The sequence below is a fragment of the Gorilla gorilla genome, chromosome 9, assembly GCF_029281585.2.
Source record: "Gorilla gorilla gorilla isolate KB3781 chromosome 9, NHGRI_mGorGor1-v2.1_pri, whole genome shotgun sequence".
Lineage (NCBI taxonomy): Eukaryota > Metazoa > Chordata > Mammalia > Primates > Hominidae > Gorilla > Gorilla gorilla.
Genome location: NC_073233.2, coordinates 41,000,394 through 41,018,958, shown reverse-complemented (window position 1 = coordinate 41,018,958; position 18,565 = coordinate 41,000,394). Strand labels below are relative to the sequence as shown.

General features: G+C 48.4%; 1 protein-coding gene across 8 annotated transcripts in view; it reads right to left on the bottom strand.

Annotated features, from left to right (window-relative positions):
- Nucleotides 1-18,565, bottom strand: part of EHF (ETS homologous factor) — a 40,772-nt gene that overhangs the window by 5,706 nt on the left and 16,501 nt on the right. For 6 of the 8 annotated variants that reach the window (XM_004050928.5, XM_055355517.2, XM_055355518.2 and 3 more), the window contains exons 2-6: nt 13,442-13,541; nt 9,491-9,736; nt 7,064-7,126; nt 1,751-1,819; nt 1,555-1,623 (exon numbers count right to left, since the gene is read on the bottom strand). In XM_004050928.5, the coding sequence (XP_004050976.1) occupies nt 1,555-1,623; nt 1,751-1,819; nt 7,064-7,126; nt 9,491-9,736; nt 13,442-13,538 (544 nt within the window). In that variant the 5' untranslated portion in view covers nt 13,539-13,541. The remainder of the gene's footprint in view (nt 1-1,554; nt 1,624-1,750; nt 1,820-7,063; nt 7,127-9,490; nt 9,737-13,441; nt 13,542-18,565) is intronic. The other 2 variants (XM_055355519.2, XM_063711064.1) reach the window with 1 other exon arrangement.

Genomic DNA, 18,565 nt, shown 5'->3' with positions numbered 1-18,565 from the left:
GATTTTGAGATTCTAGAAGGTGTAAGTCAAGATGTGGAAAAGAGGATGGCCCGGCTGTCAGGGCAGCAGAGCTGTAACTATGATGTTTTGGTTTCCCGGGTGCCTCAAGACCTACTAGCCCCTGAGGCTCAGGAAATGGTTGGTTCAGCTTTATTCTTAGTTGGAATTTTTTGCCATAAGTCAAAGACCCAACTGGAAGGATGGAAGGATGGAAGGATGTGGGAGATGACACTGTAGGAAGTCGCAGAGGAACTCAGAGTGTGACTTGGGAGGTTTCCTCAGCCCTGAACCCCATGGTCTTGACTGAGTGGCAATGATTGCCACAGAAATTTTACCCCGGTTGGCTCAGTTCCCCCAGAATAGCAAATACACAGCCAAGCCTTGCCAGTGTTTGATCTATTCCCTAATTTTAACAATACTTCAAGTGACACATAATGCTAAGGACTACTGGGGGGAAGGAGAAGTCGAGATCTATGCTGGCCTCAGCTCTTAACCTCAATTCCAGAAGCATTTACATTGGCTCCCAGCCCCATCTCATTTAAGGGGCTTGACCCAAACAAAACCTCAAACCAAAACCTTTCATTATTTCAGTTCTCAAAAGCAAAAACAAAAACAGAAAAAAGAAGGAAGGAAGGGTTGCAGACTAATTTCTTTCACAAAGACCCAATTAAATCCCATTTCTGAAGTTGCTCCAAATTTAATTCCAGGAGAGAGGCACTATCACTTGTGACTGATGTCTAAGTGCCATTTCATAGACCCAAAGAGATCCACAAGTTCGTACTCAGATCACGGGAAACCATAAGATCCTCTTTCAACCATTTCCCACACTGTACGTGCCAATGCACCTATTTGTAGGTGGGGGTGGTAATCTGAAATCCCCTCTCCCGGACTCCCAACATCCCAAACTTCTCACCCAGTGTAACCTTGGTTAAGGAGCATGGATAGCCCCAGTTGCATCCAAGCTTAACCAAATGCAGCTAAAGTGAACGTAACTCATAAAATGCAGGTGCTCTGACTGATTAGAGAGCACTGATGAGTCATCGGAATTAGACTTAAAAACTGACAAAATAGTGTAACTGTGGGGATTCTGGAAGTTTCCAATGGCTACCCCTTCACCCAGAAACCATCACTACAGGTTCACGGACCTTTGAATTTCACTATGAGGTATTCTTTCTCTAAAGCCAAATGTAGTTTGTTGAAAATTAAATATAGCCTTATTTCCCATAAGTATACCCAAATATGAATAAGTTTAGCAGCTATATTGCAAGAGTAAGTTTTCGTTGAAAATAAAGAAAAGCCTAAACAACTTATATTGTCACAACAGAGTGACTAGTTTCGCAGGAGACCAACATTTTGCCTAGAGGATCCCTACGGGTCATCTTCGATGTACAAATATTGCCTCAAAAGCAAACCTCGTCTAATGGTAACCCCATCCCTTTCCTAGCCCTTTAATTAGAAAGACTCCAGCAAGGCAGAAATGTAGAGTGTTGGTAATTCCCACTGATTCTCCCTAAGCATTAGGCATACCCAGTCTCAGATGTGATGACAGCTTACCAACAGGAAGGTGACTGGTGGTTGTCATGGAGATCTGAGCCCGGCAGAAAGTTTTGCTGTCCAACAAATCTGTGGCCATGAAAAGATAAAGGACATTTAGAGCACCCCCTCCCCCCACCTCACAATAGAACACTGTGGCTCTTAGACAAACTGAATAAGAATGTAAAGGGCCTTTAAGTGTCAGGGAGTTAGTTACCTACTGTGCTACCATAGTTGGTGTCATATAAATAGTTCTCGTCTTTCCAGGTGTTCATGATGGAAGGCTCTACAAAAAATAGAGAAGGAGAATAGTCAGCGATCATTTTCCCCAGGGAGAAGAGGCTGCGTTTTCTTTTTTTTTTTTTTTTTTTTTTTTTTTTTTTTTTTTTTATGTCTACAAATGTTAACTATAGTATCAAAAACACACAAAAAACAGATTTGGCAAAATACATTACGGCACATCTTTGCAATTGTTTTTTTTTTTTGTTTTTTTTTTTTAAGGTTTTTTTGTTTGTTCGTTTGTTTTTTTTTGTTTTTGTTTTTTTTTTTATTGATCATTCTTGGGTGTTTCTCGCAGAGGGGGATTTGGTAGGGTTACAGGACAATAGTGGAGGGAAGGTCAGCAGATAAGCAAGTGAACAAAGTTCTCTGGTTTCCCTAGGCAGAGGACCCTGCGGCCTTCCGCAGTGTTTGTGTCCCTGGGTACTTGAGATTAGGGAGTGGTGATGGCTCTTAACGAGCATGCTGCCTTCAAACATCTGTTTAACAAAGCACATCTTGCACCGCCCTTAATCCATTCAACCCTGAGTGGATACAGCACATGTTTCAGAGAGCACAGGGTTGGGGGTAGGGTCACAGATCAACAGGATCCCAAGGCAGAAGAATTTTTTCTTAGTACAGAACAAAATGAAAAGTCTCCCATGTCTACCTCTTTCTACACAGACACGGCAACCATCCGATTTCTCAATCTTTTCCCCACCTTTCCCCCCTTTCCATTCCACAAAACCGCCATTGTCATCATGACCCGTTCTCAATGAGCTGTTGGGTACACCTCCAAGCCGGGGTGGTGGCCGGGCAGAGGGGCTCCTCACTTCCCAGTAGGGGCGGCCGGGCAGAGGTGCCCCTCACCTCCCGGACGGGGTGGCTGGCTGGGCAGGGGGCTGACCCCCCCCACCTCCCTCCTGGTCGGGGCGGCTGGCCGGGCAGAGGGGCTCCTCACTTCCCAGTAGGGGCGGCCGGGCAGAGGCGCCCCTCACCTCCCGGATGGGGCGGCTGGTCAGGCGGGGGGCCGAACCCCCACCTCCCTCCCGGACAGGGCGGCAGGCTGGGCAGTGGGCTGACCCCCCCACCTCCCTCCCGGACGGGGCGGCTGGCCAGGCGGGGGGCTGACCCCCCACCTCCCTCCCGGACAGGGTGGCAGGCTGGGCGGTGGGCTGACCCCCCCACCTCCCTCCCGGACGGGGCGGCTGGCCGGGCTGAGGGGCTCCTCACTTCCCAGTAGGGGCGGCCGGGCAGAGGTGCCCCTCACCTCCCAGACGGGGCGGCTGGCCATGGCGTGATCTTGGCCCGCTACAACCACCTCCCAGCCGCCTGCCTTGGCCTCCCAAAGTGCCGAGATTGCAGCCTCTGCCCGGCTGCCACCCCGTCTGGGAAGTGAGGAGCGTCTCCGCCTGGCCGCCCATCGTCCGGGATGTGAGGAGCCCCTCTGCCTGGCTGCCCAGTCTGGAAAGTGAGGAGCGTCTCTGCCCGGCCGCCATCCCATCTAGGAAACAAGGAGCGCCTCTTCCCAGCCGCCATCACATCTGGGAAGTGAGGAGCCTCTCTGCCCGGCCGCCCATGGTCTGAGATGTGGGGAGCACCTCTGCCCTGCTGCCCAGTCCGGGATGTGAGGAGCGTCTCTGCCCGGCCGCCCCGTCTGAGAAGTGAGGAGACCCTCTGCCTGGCAACCGCCCCGTCTGAGAAGTGAGGAGCCCCTCCGCCCAGCAGCCACCCCGTCTGGGAAGTGAGGAGCGTCTCCGCCCGGCAGCCACCTCGTCCGGGAGGGAGGTGGGGGGGTCAGCCCCCCACCCGGCCAGCCACCCCGTCCGGGAGGGAGGTGGAGGGATCAGCCCCCCGCCCGGCCAGCCACCCTGTCCGGGAGGTGAGGGGCGCCTCTGCCCGGCCACCCCTAATGGGAAGTGAGGAGCCCCTCTGCCCGGCCAGCCGCTCCGTCCGGGAGGGAGGTGGGGGGGTCAGCCCCCCGCCCGGCCAGCCAACCCGTCCAGGAGGGAGGTGGGGGGGGTCAGTCCCCCGCCCGGCCAGCCGCCCCGTCCGGGAGGGAGGTGGGGGGGCCAGCCCCCCGCCCGGCGAGCCGCCCCGTCCGGAAGGGAGGTGGGGGGGTTAGCCCACCGCCCAGCCTGCCGCCCTGTCCAGGAGGGAGGTGGGGGTTCGGCCCCCCGCCTGGCCGGCCACCCGGTCCGGGAGGTGAGGGGCACCTCTGCCCGGCCGCCCCTACTGGGAAGTGAGGAGCCCCCCCCGCCCGGCCAGCCGCCCCGTCCGGGAGGGAGGTGGGGGGGTCAGCCCCCCGCCAAGCAAGCCGCCCCGTCCGGGAGGTGAGGGGCGCCTCTGCCCGGCCGCCCCTACTGGGAAGTGAGGAGCCCCTCAGCCCGGCCAGCCGCCCCGTCCGGGAGGGAGGTGGGGGGGTCAGCCCACCGCCCAGCCTGCCACCCTGTCCAGGAGGGAGGTGGGGGGGTCAGCCCCCCGCCCGGCCAGCCAACCCGTCCAGGAGGGAGGTGGGGGGGGGTCAGTCCCCCGCCCGGCCAGCCGCCCCGTCCGCGGGGGAGGTGGGGGGGCCAGCCCCCCGCCCGGCGAGCCGCCCCGTCCGGAAGGGAGGTGGGGGGGTTAGCCCACCGCCCAGCCTGCCGCCCTGTCCGGGAGGGAGGTGGGGGTTAGGCCCCCCGCCTGGCCGGCCACCCGGTCCGAGAGGTGAGGGGCGCCTCTGCCCGGCCGCCCCTACTGGGAAGTGAGGAGCCCCTCTGCCCGGCCAGCCGCTCTGTCTGGGAGGGAGGTGGGGGGGGTCAGCCCCCCGCCTGGCCAGCCACCCCGTCCGGAAGGGAGGTGGGGGGGTCAACCCCCCGCCTGGCCAGAGGCTGCGTTTTCTAATTCATTGTTCATCAACAAAGTATGGGGGGGTGAGGAGTGGTCCTCAGAGACAAGGGATATGATTCTGCTTCAGCTGCATTACTTTATAATAATGTTGTCTCATTTTCCTTTCAGCATCCTCGGGGAAATGGCCTCATCCATGTGTTCTGTACCTATTGCATTTTTAGGGAAGTGAGAGAAGTTGCAAGAATGGGAACCTGTCCTAGACCAAGTGGTTCCTGGGAATTTTCCTAACCTGGCTTGGCATTGTTCTGCATTCTACTGCATAATCACCAGAATATTTTTACCCTAGAGTGTGGTGGGGCGAAGGCCTTGTTAGGGATAAATTTATTTAAATGTATAATAAATAATTAATGAGGCCTTGGGGGGTTAATGATATTTCTTTCAGGAAGAGTCTTGTCAATCTTATCACAGTTTCTTCGTTGCTGAAATCCAGAGATTTGTCATCCAAGTTGGGTGACAGCCCCCTCCCTCTAGGATTTTTCCAATTAGCTTAAAGGATGACATAAAATTCTCAAAACAAAACCAAGAGAAGGGGTGGACTGTGTTACTAAATCAAACAAACACCTTTTAAGAGTGAAGCCCCACTGCCCCATCACAGAAAAGAAGTGCTCTTGTACTCTGTCTCTCTCTCTCTTTCTTCTGTGTGCTGCGGTAAGCACCTCTCACTTTGACTGACTCTTCAGATTTCAGATTCAAAGGGAACTCCCCTCCACCTACCCCAAATGGAGCTCAACTCCCACACAACCCCCAGATCTGGGCTGGTCTCCAACAGAAGCATTTTGTTTCTTGGCTAGCCAAAAGCTGTAAGATCTTTCACCTCGTCCTCACCAGAAACTTCCTGCTTTCTCCTCGCCGCAGACCTAGGTTACCCTCAGCTCCCCTCCTTGCTGGGTTCTGAGTTTTAGGGCCTGGGTGTAAGCCACTGACTGAGTTTCATTTTGTTTTTATAGCACAAATGATACAAAACCTGACTTACTGGCTAAGTCCTCGTGTTTACGACATAGGGATTTAGCCGGTATTTTAGCTAATAGCTACATGTTTGGACACCCCAAGCCCAATCTCTTGGGGTTACACCCTCTCTCCTTGTTGGGTCACCTTGTACACCTGTTGTTGTCTCTGAAAACAAACTGAACCAAAGAGGTTTGGGGGTGTTGGCCCCTCTATGAGCTTCTTCTCCCCTCCTCCTAGGGTGGACCTTCTTCTCCACCCTTCCACTCAGCTTTTCTGAACTGGCAACACAAGAATGTCTGGATGGTCAAGAAGGAATTATCAAGTTATTTGGGACCTCTCCAGTATTACCCTGGCTCCTTCGGTGGGGCTATCTGACAGGTCAAGCAGGGGAGGGGGTGCCATCCTCCTGACCAAGTCCTGCATCCATCTCTAGGGCAAGGCCAGGCCTGTAAAGCACAGAACATCCAGATGGCCCATCCCCTGGCCTCTGAAGAGAAAGGCAGGGCTAGCAAAGTCTAATTCGCATGCTTAGCAGCTATTGCTTTTTTCTTTAATAATGGTAGGCCAGCCCACTTATGAAAGGGTAAATAACTGCATGGGCCAATTTTGGCCCCAAGTGACTCACAAATCACCCACAGGTCAAATTCTGTCCTTGGTGACTGGGACACATCCTCAGGGAGGTCTGTGGAAAGCTTGGTTGGCCCACGTGGCTCCCAGGCTCCCAGGCATGGACATGGGGAGTGACTTAGGAGCAATAGTTGCTGCACAGTTTTATGATGGCTCATGGACTTTGGAGGACAGTCTCCAGGAGAGAGATTTAGGACAGGGGAAAGGAAACGAAAATGAATGTAGATGCTGTGGGACTGTAGACTCTGCTCAGAGCCCAGCATTTTGTCCTTCATATAAAAACACACCTAAGGCAGGAGCTGGGTTGCAGGTACCTTTGTACATCTCTGCAGAAGGTCCCCAGGGCCCCTAAAAATTTGTTGACTACAACACCAAGTTAGTATATTCCCCCTTTTTGTGAAACACACTCCCATCAAGGGAGGAGGGAGAGAAGAGGAGACATTGCCCCTTCCTCTTCTCTTTCCAAACTTGGCCAGTCCCCTGACACTTTTTAAGGTGGGGAGGCCCACCATATATTCTGCTTTTCCTTGGCTACTGGCCTGAGGTCTGGATGATGCCACAACCAGGAGTAGGAGGCAGAGAAGTGTGGCTCCCCATAAGTCTATAAATTGGAAATAGGTGGCAGTCACTGGTCGCAAGGGCAAGAATGAGGTTCATGGTGGGGGTGGCCCATCAGAGACAGCCAGGGAAAAGGCCTCCCTGTGTTTTCTGCAAAAACTTGCCCCCACATTCTCTCTTGCCCTCTCCCAACTGTCCTCCCCGGAGCTTTGCCAAGCTAGGTTGGCTCCCTTTGTCCACTACTACTCACCAGTTTGTTCAGTCTTGACAATGACATTGTGTGTGGACTGGAATGGGTCACTACTGCACTGGCCTGTGAAGGACAGATTGGGATAGTCAGAGAGGGCCCAGATGGAGCCAGAACTGGATGCTTAAATAAGGACAGAACTGGCTTCTTTGCAGAGCTTCTGCCATCCTACTGCCTGGTCACCTATGTTTGTTTATGGGAGGTGGTTTCTCTGTCAGCCTCTACAAACTCAAGCCTGCAGTCTCTGACCCCAGAAAATCGGGAATCTAAGGCACTACATTAGAAGCAATTATTTGATGTGGTATAGTAAAGGCATCCAGTATGGTGGAAATAGAACTTCAGAAGCCCAGTTTTTCCACTACTAGCTATGAGGAAGGTGTGTTCACTTTACTTTTCTGGGTCTCAGTTTCCCCATCTGTAACAAGATTAAACTAGATAAGGTCACTAGATGACTTCTAAGGTGCTTTCCCATACTAAGATATGATATGAAAATGAAAATGTAGGGAAAAACCTTTTTAACTAGCTTGATTCTTCTTTGATTTAAAATCTAATCAAAGCCATCATGATTACATCCAATCTGTGAGATATGTCTGGATAAAATGTGGTGACTCTTTCCTTATTTATGCCTCAGCACATGTACAAGCAGTACACATCACATGACCTTGTTTGCTTGCAACTCCTCTCCCATTACCATATATAAAAGCATATATATGTATGCTTATAGATAAATATATATTTGTAAATGCATATGAATCTAGTATGTTTTCTTCCCCAGACAGACTCTAAACATCGCAAGAGCAGAAGCCATGCCTTTAACCTCTCTGACATTCAGTCTTCCCACCTGTAAAATGGGCACAACATTTACTTTGTCATAAAGTTATTAAATGAATTAATTCACTTACAGTGCCTAGTATAAGTAAATACTCAATAAATGTTAGTTAATAGAAGGTCTACACAAAGGCAAACAACAAGAGTGAGAAATCTGCCTGGACGTTAGGAACTCAGAGGCTACAGCAGCATGCGATGAGACCAAACAAGTCATGGGAAGTCAGAGACAGAAGATCTAAGATGGCCACAGCACCTCCCAGGCCTCTCTGCCTTAGACCTCAATCAGGGCAAAGCTTTAAAGGAGTGGATTTAACTGGCGGGGGGTGGGGGGAGCGGGGTGGAGGTAAATATTTTTAATTCTTCAAGTGTAAGTCTGATCTTTTTGAAGATCCCTGAGGGTTATTTATAGAGCCTTGTTTGGTTTGATTCTAGTCAAAGAAAAAAGAGCAGCCACCAATGTGAGGTGGGTGGGAAGCAGGGCATGGCCAGGGAGCTGAATGACATCATCTAAAATGGCCACCGCAGCCACAAACTCTGCTGCAAGGCCCCAGGTCCTCTTCAGTGTCGATGGCTGTTGCCAGGGTATGACTCTGGTTCACAGCCCTGGAGCTCATGCCGCCCAAGTCCCGGTTACTTGCCCAAACATGGGTTCTACCAAGACATAAATGCCTTTTCCAGTGCGGACGGGCCAACTCCCTGTTCTTAAATATTGCTACTTTTCAGGATGCCCATAGTTCTCAGAAGAGCTAGATTTTTACAGCCACTATCAGGGGAACCTTATGCCAGTGTCAAAACCATTCTGCAAGGTCAGTTGTCCACCCTACTAGGTCTTACATGTCAGTATAGGATGTGTTCGTGTATCAATAACCAACCACTCAAGGACAACATCTGGAATGGTGACCCATCCCTGTGATAGGGGAAGCCTCAGAGAGACATCTGGGGCATTAGGGCAACAGAAATTCCAGAAACCACCACAGAAACATTCCCCATACACGTGTCTAGACCTTATGTTCTAACCCTTTTTTTAAGTTACAGACCTTTTAAGAATCTGCTGAAGTATTGTGAGTCTTTTCCCCTCCCAAAACACAAACATAGTTCTAATTTCATATATCTTCTTACCACCCTGAGGACCCTATCTTAAGAACCTAGGTCTAGAAGTTTCTTTGTGTGTGTGTGTGTGTGTGTGTGTGTGTGGTTTTGTTTTGTTTTGTTTTGTTTTGTTTTTGTAACCATGATGATCTTTTTAACAAGCAAGTGACTGGATGTTAAACTATTGAACCCTGTTTGCAAAGGAAAGAAAACATTTTCCAAGGATAGTAAGTATTCTACAAATTCCTAGCCAGCTTTTGTCTTCTTGAAAATTATCACCATAAGGAAAGAATTAAATTACACTGGCATTTATAAGGGATTAGGCACACCAGGTACCCTAGGCTTCAATCCTGTCCTCTCATCTTCCTTCCATTTCCCTGTCTTAGGACATGGTAATTTGGAGGTGAGACCACTCTTTCTTGTCCCTGACAAAGAATCTTGTCATCTGCAGAATCTCTGTTCTTCCAGCTGGCTCCTAGCAGGGTAGGGAGAGACACAGAAAGAGAGAGTCACCGTTCCACTTCAGATGCTGCAAGTTGCTGTAGAGGAGCTGCCCCGCCGTCCCTGCCGCCCGGGTGAACTCCTGCAAACTCATGCTGCAGAGGTGCTCGCCATTGATGTCGAACTCTTGGAAAGGGATACAACTGGCATCCAGCTGGTTGGTGTCCAGGAGGTGCTGGAGCCATTCCCACACCTGGTACTTGGTCCAGTACTGAGGATGAATTTCATGCCACTGGCCTCCAAAAAACCCACTGGAAACTGCAAAACAGGAGGCAGCCTCATGAGTGACCCCTGGCTGTTCCTGGCCATAGTATCTGACACAGGGATGTACTGTTGGCTGCCAGATATCTCAGAGACACAACCACAGTCCGTGTATGTGCCAGCATGGGGGATGGAGCAGAAATGCATTTTCATGTCCTCCCTAGCCTGCTACCTACCCCTGGACACTGGATGAGGACAAGAGAGCTGAAGTGCTCAGAGCTCATCCCCCACCTCCCCCAAAGTAAAATATCATGAAAGCTAGAGCATTGCTATCATTTAAGCAATTTATTAGCTTATTGTCCATACCCAAATAGTTCTCTTCCTCTTCTCTCTCACTGTGTCTCTCTCATTTTTTCTGTCTTATACACACACACACACACACACACACACACACACACACACACACACCAAACTCAGACCATTTTCAACTAAAAATAAGGCCTGAAATTAAGGTTCTTTTCTCTATGATGCCTTTGCTTTTCCTCAAAGTGGTCCAGATTATTGATCTACTAACTGGACTGATATCCCACTGCCCCAGCCTAGTCATTATAGCTATCATGATGTCACTTCCCTACTCAGTTACCTTTAGTAGTTCTCATCACCCACTGAAATTAGGTATAAAGCTGCCTAGCTAGGCACTGAGGCTCTTCACTAACTCTTCTTCAAGTAACCAATAACTTGTCTTTTCTCTGTGCTGTTCTTTCAGCTAAGCTTGTGTTCTACCTCTCACTTCTGTTGAATTCCTACCCATCTTTCGAACTCTGACCACCCTGTAAAATCATCCCCAATCCCCTCAACTTGCTTCAAGGGCTCACTGTCCTCTTACCCTCCAGGAGACATGCTTGGTATTTCTAATGGCTTTGTCATGTTCTGCTTTTCTGTACAAGTCTCTAAGTGCCCTCTTATTCTCCTTTGTAAATTGTATGCTTGAGGTCACAGACTGTTTTACTTGTCTTTGTATCACCTAAAAAATGACCTCAGAGACTTTGTCATAGTAGTTGCTCACCATATATTTATTTAATGGAATGTATTTTTGAAGAAGAAATAAGGTAAGCATCTGAGGAGTTGGGAGGTACATTTAAAAGATGGTACATTCACAAGATGGTACATTCAGATACCAATGAAGAAGTGCAGTTCATTAAACTGGATAAATATTGCTGAACCTAATATGTGCTAACCATCTGTATATGTGACTCATGCTCACTTAAAAAAATATTCCATGGTCTGCCCGAAGTTCTGGGGCAATGGAAAAGACAAAGCCAGCATCTGAGGGCATGTAACAGGGCTGAGAGAGCTTACAGTTCCCTTGGAAATAGATGTTGGGAAGGAACTTTCTTTCAGGAAAGATGAGTGAAAGGGGCAAGGGGCAAAGACTATTGCATCCCACCAAGCTGAAGCAGGGGAAATCCAACAGAACGTGACACATGGATATTCCAACAAACTCAAGGGTGGACCAGTAGAAGAAAATGTGGTGCAAGAAAACTGTCTCTAACTTTTTCTTCAAGGTCATGCCAGATCAGTTCTTCTCAAACTTTAGTATGATCGTGAATCACCAGGGAATACTGTTCAAATGCCGATTCTGATTCAACAGGTCTGGGGCAAGGCCTGAGTTTCTGCATTCCTAGCAAGCTTCCATGTGATGCTGATGTTGCTGGTCTATTGAATTACAAGTAGCTAAAGGCCTCAGAAATGTTTAACTCCCATAATGCCCATGGTCCAGCCCACAACACCCTCAGAGGAGAGACTGAAAGGGAAATGTTTCTGACCCAATTCCTCTTCTTCCTCATTCATTCAGAATCCATCCATGGCTTCCAGACCTCAGAAGCACTAAGAGCAGGAGGTCAAGTTTATCTAGCACACAGAGGTGGCTGCCATTAGTAATACCCACCACTCACAGTATGCACTTAGCTCCTCGTACCTCATGGCCAAACAAAAGCAGCCCCTGGCCCACAACGTGGGCTCTAAAGGGGAAGCCAATAGTCAGGGGTTGGGGGAGGAATGGAACAATCTAATCTAAAAATCTAATTATATGGAAATAGTCCCAAATACACAGACCTTGGGCTGGATCTTTCCATTTCCCCCAATTTTTGGTGCCTCACAAATAAAGCTGTTTAAGGATGGGATATATATTTTGTGGCTCCCCAAGTCTTTCATCTTTCTTTTTCTAAAGTAATTGTGTTGCTATGACAGTACAGCTCTGGTTTTGACAACAAGAGGCACCAACTTTTAATAACCTAACAGCACATCTAGAATAATCTCATCTGCAAACTTGATACGGTCTAGATTAAAAGATAGTCCCTGCTAGTCTATCTTGTTCAAACTTGGGAGAATCAGGGATTTTTGTCTGAGGCTGACTGGGGAGATTCCGTATCAGACAGAGAACCCACCAAATTCCTGAAGTTTCAGGAGAAACAATAAAAATTCCTATGAGTTCACATCCTCTCTGCCATTCAACTGATCTCCTTTTCCTCTTCAGTCTCAATCAAGGCTGAGCTTTCTTTGAGGTCTCTGGAATTTAAGAAATAAAAGTGGCACCCCAGTTCTACTTCCTGCTGAACACATTTCCCCAGCTTTCTCCAGAGCAAGCAGGAGAAATGCTGCCTTCATCGAGAGGCCAGGGTCCTGGGGATGCCAAAGACTTCCAGTTTTATTTGGAATCCACTTTCTGGGTCCTCACAGGGTATTTGAGGCGCACAACAGAAAATGCAACTGCCCAGAAAGTGCAGCAGTTTGGGGGGACAGGTGACCGAGTAAGGGAAGCTCACCTGCTCACCCTTTCAACCATGTTTGACTAGGATTCCAAATTAAAAGAGGTGGAGCTCCACATGGATTAGCACTCTCTGCAGAATAACTCTCCCATTATCCTCCCACTTCTGCCTCCTCCCAAGCTCTGGTCACCAACAAACCATCTCCATATTTCAAAGCAAACTCGAACAGCAGAGCCTCTGGCAGGCAGATTAGCAGTGGGTGTGGATTGGGAAGAGGCCCAGAGCTCCCTAAACTCACTGCTGTTGGATGCACAGCTGAATGCCTAAACTGGAGGGCTCCACAATGGGGTATGGGGTTCCCAATTCAGCAACAACTTGATTCAGAGATTCAACTTGATTCAGGGATTCAACTTGATTCAGGAAGCCACAGGCTTGATCACCAAACCCTCTATACGCCCCACCACCAGGTCCCCTCTTCTTCTAATAGACGTGTTCTAGATTAAAGCTCTAGGGAGAACACCTGTTCTCCTTACAAATCTCCTCTCCCCTTGTAAAGAGAGGCCACTGGAAGATGCAAAAAGAAAGATTGAACTGCTATAACCCTCTCCTTCCTAACCTCCATGCACGCGCACATACACACACACACACACACATACCCTTTCTCTCCTAGCCTATCTTGATATCCCAGCAAAACACTATTAAAAGCTCCAACAGAGAGTCTTTCCTTTAGGCATCTCTTCTACCCCCCTTCACTGCCAGGCTGTCAATCTGGAACCTTGAATTTTGGGAGGAGGCAATAGAATATCTCAAACGAGCTTTTGTCTGGAATGCTGGGGGCTGGTAGGGAACTCCAAAATTGAGTTTTCTCCATTCCTTCTTGTCCCACATCTTCTGCTGTAAAGCCTATATTTTTCAAACATTAGGTTGTGAGAGGAATTAAAGCAAAGAGCCCACACAGCACAGCAGTGACACCAACACCCACGGGCCCTCTTACCATTGCACGTGGAGTAGCTGTCTGTCCAGGCTGGCGGCTGGTGAAGGAGGTTGTTGCCGGGGTTGAGATTCATTACACCACCTCCTTCCAGAATCATGATCTGTTAGGGGATCAAACAGCCTGTTCAGTCAGTGCCTCTTGGACAAATGTCATTTGAAAGTGCAGATCACAGAGTAAATTTAGGAAGAAAATAAAGAGAATTTGTCCTTCCACCCATTGCCTGCCACCCATTGCCAAAGCGTTTTTTGTAAAAGCAAAACTCACAGCAATTAAAAATTTCCAGGTTCAATTTTCATATGCATGAGGCAAGTTTTTACAGCCACCCATTCATAAATGAATAATCTCTGACCAGGAATGAAGCGGGAGGAAAATGCAATACCTGCTCCCAGGGCGAGGCTGGCTGGCATCCAAGTGGTTTTTTTTTTGTTTTTTTTTTTTTTTACAAAAGTGAAAATGCCAAGGAGATTTTATTTAAAGTATTTAAAGTGCAATTTCAATCAATGAAAATCCAAGCTGGGGCAGCACAGCCCCAGCACCTGTGTGGGAGCTGGGACTGCAATCGCACCTGCACACCCAGTAACAAGTTTCCTCAGTGCGGGTATCTGCCACAGGCTGGGCTGGTCATCAAAGGGCCTCAGTCATATTTTAATAGAGCTCTTCAAGTATCGGGCTTTGTGATAATATCAGGAATCAGTTGGTTTCTCTGATAGACACTGCCCATTTCTGGTAAAGAAAAAAATTTTTCCTTTCTGGTAACAATTATAACCAGTTTTTTTTCTCCTGTTAGAGACCTGGAGAATTTAGTGGGTTTCCAAGCTGACCTAAGTAAAAGTGGCTTTCTCAGTCTGTGGGATCATTTTTCCAGTAAAGGACCTGGGAGAAGAGATTTCTTCCGTGGGCCTGTTTGGGTTTATTTTATAACAATGCAAACATTTTACACTTCAGAAATATTGTCTTCAATTGTCCAGTATTTATAATGTCCCTATTCCTAAGCGGGCACCCTCCACCTTTCAGACCAGATCCTCAACCGTGTGTTCAGTCATTTAAACGAAGGGCAGCCTGTTTCCAGATCGCGATTGGGCAATACCCAGAGGCTGTAAAAGTCACTTGCTCTTTATAAAATGTTGGGGTGGGGAGAGGAATTCAGCTTTATAGCAGCAATTCATGGAAAATTTTCTGCTTGTTTTGGGGAAATTTTGCATCCTCGGGTATTACCAATGTCCACAGGATTAAAATTGCCAACCCAGAGGATTTTCAGCCCTTGGCATTCCTTCCCCTAATTTAGCTACCGCTCCTCTTGTTCTGAGTAGGGCCTATTGGGGGAGAAGAGGGGTCTGCAAAAGGCATATGAATATATTCATGTATTCATTTATTCAACAAATATTTATCAGCCCAATAATGGGCTGGGCACTATTCTAGGTGCTGGGGAGAGAGCAGTAATTAAAGGTTGAACTAGGCTACACACAAACATGTATGATGATTATTAGCTTCATCATCACTCTTGCTTGGTAAATAATTGGACTGAATCCAGCCTAAGTAGAAGGTGGAGAAGGAAAGACAGGGTAGGGATGACGGACATCATAACAGCAAAGAGCCACTGGGTGGGAAGATAGGAGGACTGGATTCTATGTCCTGGCACCATGTATAGGAGCTTTGAAGCCAGAAGAGCTGGGGTCAATTCCAAGCCTTCCTACTTACTAGCTAAGGTTAGTACTCACCCAGACAAGTTACCTAACCTCTCTGAACCCCAGTTTTCTCATATGCAAAATGCAGCTAATCATACCTCGTCTGTACATTGATTGGAGATTAAATGAGTTTCTGTACCTCGAGCACCTGGCACAAAGTAGGGCACGAATACATGTCAGGTGTTATGATGAGGAGCGTCACTAGCTCTGTGGATAGCCTGAACCAGAAATGATGCTGGGCCTCAGTTTCCCCACTTGAAAATTTACAGATGGTGACTATACTGATCATAAGTTCCCTTTCTGAAAACCTCTTTGATTCTCACCCTCAGAGAAAGAAAACAACCTCAAGTCAAACCTTCTTTCCTTTTTCATAATAACTGGGTATTTTCCCATCCAACTTTGTAGAGCAATTGCCCTAAAGCTAAGAAATCAGATTGGGAACTTCAAGACGAAAGAAAATCTCTAAGTCCCCAGACCGGGTGGCTGGTGGAAGGAGGGGGGCCCAGGGCCCAGTGTCTTGTTTGCTCAAGGCTGGGCTTGTTCCTTGCTAGCATTTGCTCAACCACAAGCAGTGGAAAGGTTACTGTTTAACCCTGAAAGAGCTGAAGCTCAGAGCCCAGCCCATTTGCATGGAGGGATTGGCCTTCCAGGCATAGGGAGGACAGGCAGGGAAAGGCTTCTCTAAAATTCTTTCACAAGGATTTGCCTGCAGGGTTGTTTCAAAGTGGTCATTTCAGTGGCAGCACCTGCCTGGGCCAGCTATGCTTCCTGACAAGCAGAAAGCAGGGTGGCGTGGAGGCTGTGCACCCAGGCTTTGGAGCTGGAGAGATGCAGGCTCAGATTCCAGTTCCCCTGCTTACTGTGGGTGACCCTGAACCAGTGCCAAATCTGTCTAGCCACAAACATTCTGTTCCTCACTTTCTGTACCTGATAAATGGGAACAACACCAAACTCAAAGGGCTGTAAGAATCAAATGAGGTCATGCACATAGAGAGCTTGGCAAGCAGTGAAAAAAAAAAAAAGAATTTAATAAATGTTGCAGAACAATATGGGCCAGTTCTCCACCTGTGGCCAAATGCCCACAAGCCCCTCTCCTCAGGGCCGACGTCATTTTCCACCATGACCTTCTGGAAGCATCCAGAACTTCTCCCAACCCCCAGAGATGCCTTTAAGACTACAGGGTGGCAGCTGCCCCATCACCATCCTCCTGCAAAAAGATGGCCTGTGCATAACCCTGCTCCCTGCTGGCACTCCCTTTCCAAGGGAAAGCAGCCAGCATGGTGAGGGGCCCTTTTTTACAGGGCACATTAAGTGGTTTCCACTCATAAAAGAGTTTGTGTGGCTTAACCCTTAGTGAGTCAGAGTTCTCTTGAGCTCACCTGGGCTTGTAAGCAAAGAAGGTCAGCATTTCCAACTGGGCAGGGAGCTGCAGGGAAAGATGTCCTCAGGGTGGGCACATGAGGCCCAGGGCCAGTGTAGCAGAAGGCCTTTGGCCGAGTCCTACCCTCCTCTGAGGCACAGTTTTTCAGGCGTACAGTGAAGACGCTTGCCCCAACAGCCTCACAGGACTGTTGAGATGGAATGAGATCGTGGATAACAAATGTGACTTGAGAATTGTAAAAAACCTTATTATAACGAACTCACCCACACCCCCATATGCTAATGTAGAGTTTCTGTGGTATATAGTAATTGCTTTCTGGGGTATAAAAAGCAATCCTTTTAATTAGAAAGTAGGGGAATTATTGAATGCTGTTATTTCAGCTCCCTACTTTGCTTTCAGCATAGCTTTCATCATTTTCCTTAAAAAAAAATACCATCGAATGTGTGGAAGTAGAGACTTCAGAATCTGAGATTCCTGGGTTAGACTCTAGGTCCCATCTTTCAGCCATGTGACCTTGAGCACGTGAACCTTTCTGAGCCTCCATTTCTCGCACTGGTTTAGACATGGGAGAGCTGGAGGGGTTGTGGGGGAGTATTTGTTTCTCCTAAGCCTAAGGGCTGTTTTGAAAGATAAATAATTATAATGGGTCTAAAGGCGTCTTGTCCAGCCCCTGCAAACATGTCCCCCCTCAAAATCAGTTTCCTTTCCCTTCTTTAAACATTAATTCTCAAGGTGTTCCTCTAACACATTTTATTTCTTCCAGGACTGAATCCCCAGTTCAGAGCCTAAGTGAGAATGACTCCACCCTGGGAGTCAAAAGCAAGCTGGGAAAAGAACTTACTTCTCCCCATCTTCTGCTGGAGGCAGGAACCTCGGATGGGGAGGCAGAGGAGGAATCCTCAGCCACCCTAGGTAGTGGTTAAAAGCAGAGTTTCTCAACCTCTCCACCACTGAAATGTGGATAATCCCTTCTGGGGGGGCTGGCCTGTGGATTGTAAGATGTTTAGCAGCACCCCTGGCCCCTACCCTCTAGATGCCAGCAGCACCCCCTCCACACACACCATGTCCCTGAGGCAAAAACCACCCCCAGTGGAGAATACTGGTTAAAAGCTTGTGGAAGCAGACAGCTCAGGCTTTGCTCTTACTGACGTGACAAACTTAGGCTGTCCCTTAGCCTTCCTGGGTGACATTTCCTCTCCCGGAGAATAGGCATAGGCTTGCTGGAGGGTTAAATGAGACAAGGCACCTCAAAGCCCACAGCAGAGTGCCTGGTACCTATAGAGCAATTGCCTGATCTGTGAAGGTTTAAGAGAATACACTGGGTATCAGAGCCACCTTTGTCTGTTCCCAGGTGGTATGTATTCTGGGGAGATAGTATAAATTATTACCTGAGCTATTAAAAACTGCACACACAAAGAAAAACTATATCTCTTATTTCAAACTCAAAGAGTGAAGTGTGACCGGGTGCGATGGCTCACACCTGTAATCCCAACACTTTGGGAGGCCGAGGCGGGTGGATGACTTGAGGTCAGGAGTTCGAGACCAGCCTGGCCAACATGGTGAAACCCTGTCTCTACTAAAAATACAAAAATTAGCTGGGTGTGGTGGTGCATGCCTGTAATCCCAGCTACTCCGGAGGCTGAGGCAGGAGAATCCCTTGAACCCAGGAGGCAGAGGTTGCAGCGAGCCGAGCTCGAGCCACTGCACTCCAGCCTGGGCAACAGAGCGAGACTCTGTCTCAAAAAGAAAAAAAAAAAAGGAGTGAAATGAAACGTAGATTATCCTGAGATTTTTTTCATATATATTCCCCTATCCTTTTTCATAGGTAGGAACAACTGGAGGGAACTGTATTTGATTTTGAGACACTACTGATTGTCCAGAGGTTGACATTTGTCCCAAACTTCACCTCTTTGTGCAGAAGTTTGTAAGACTCACAGTTGTGGGGCAGAATTGTACTCTTTATTTGAAGAGAAGGAGCCCTGTGTGCTACCCAATAGACTGAAGAACTGGCAAGTACAACATGCCAGGCTTCTTGCCAGGACCTATTTAGCCTTAGGC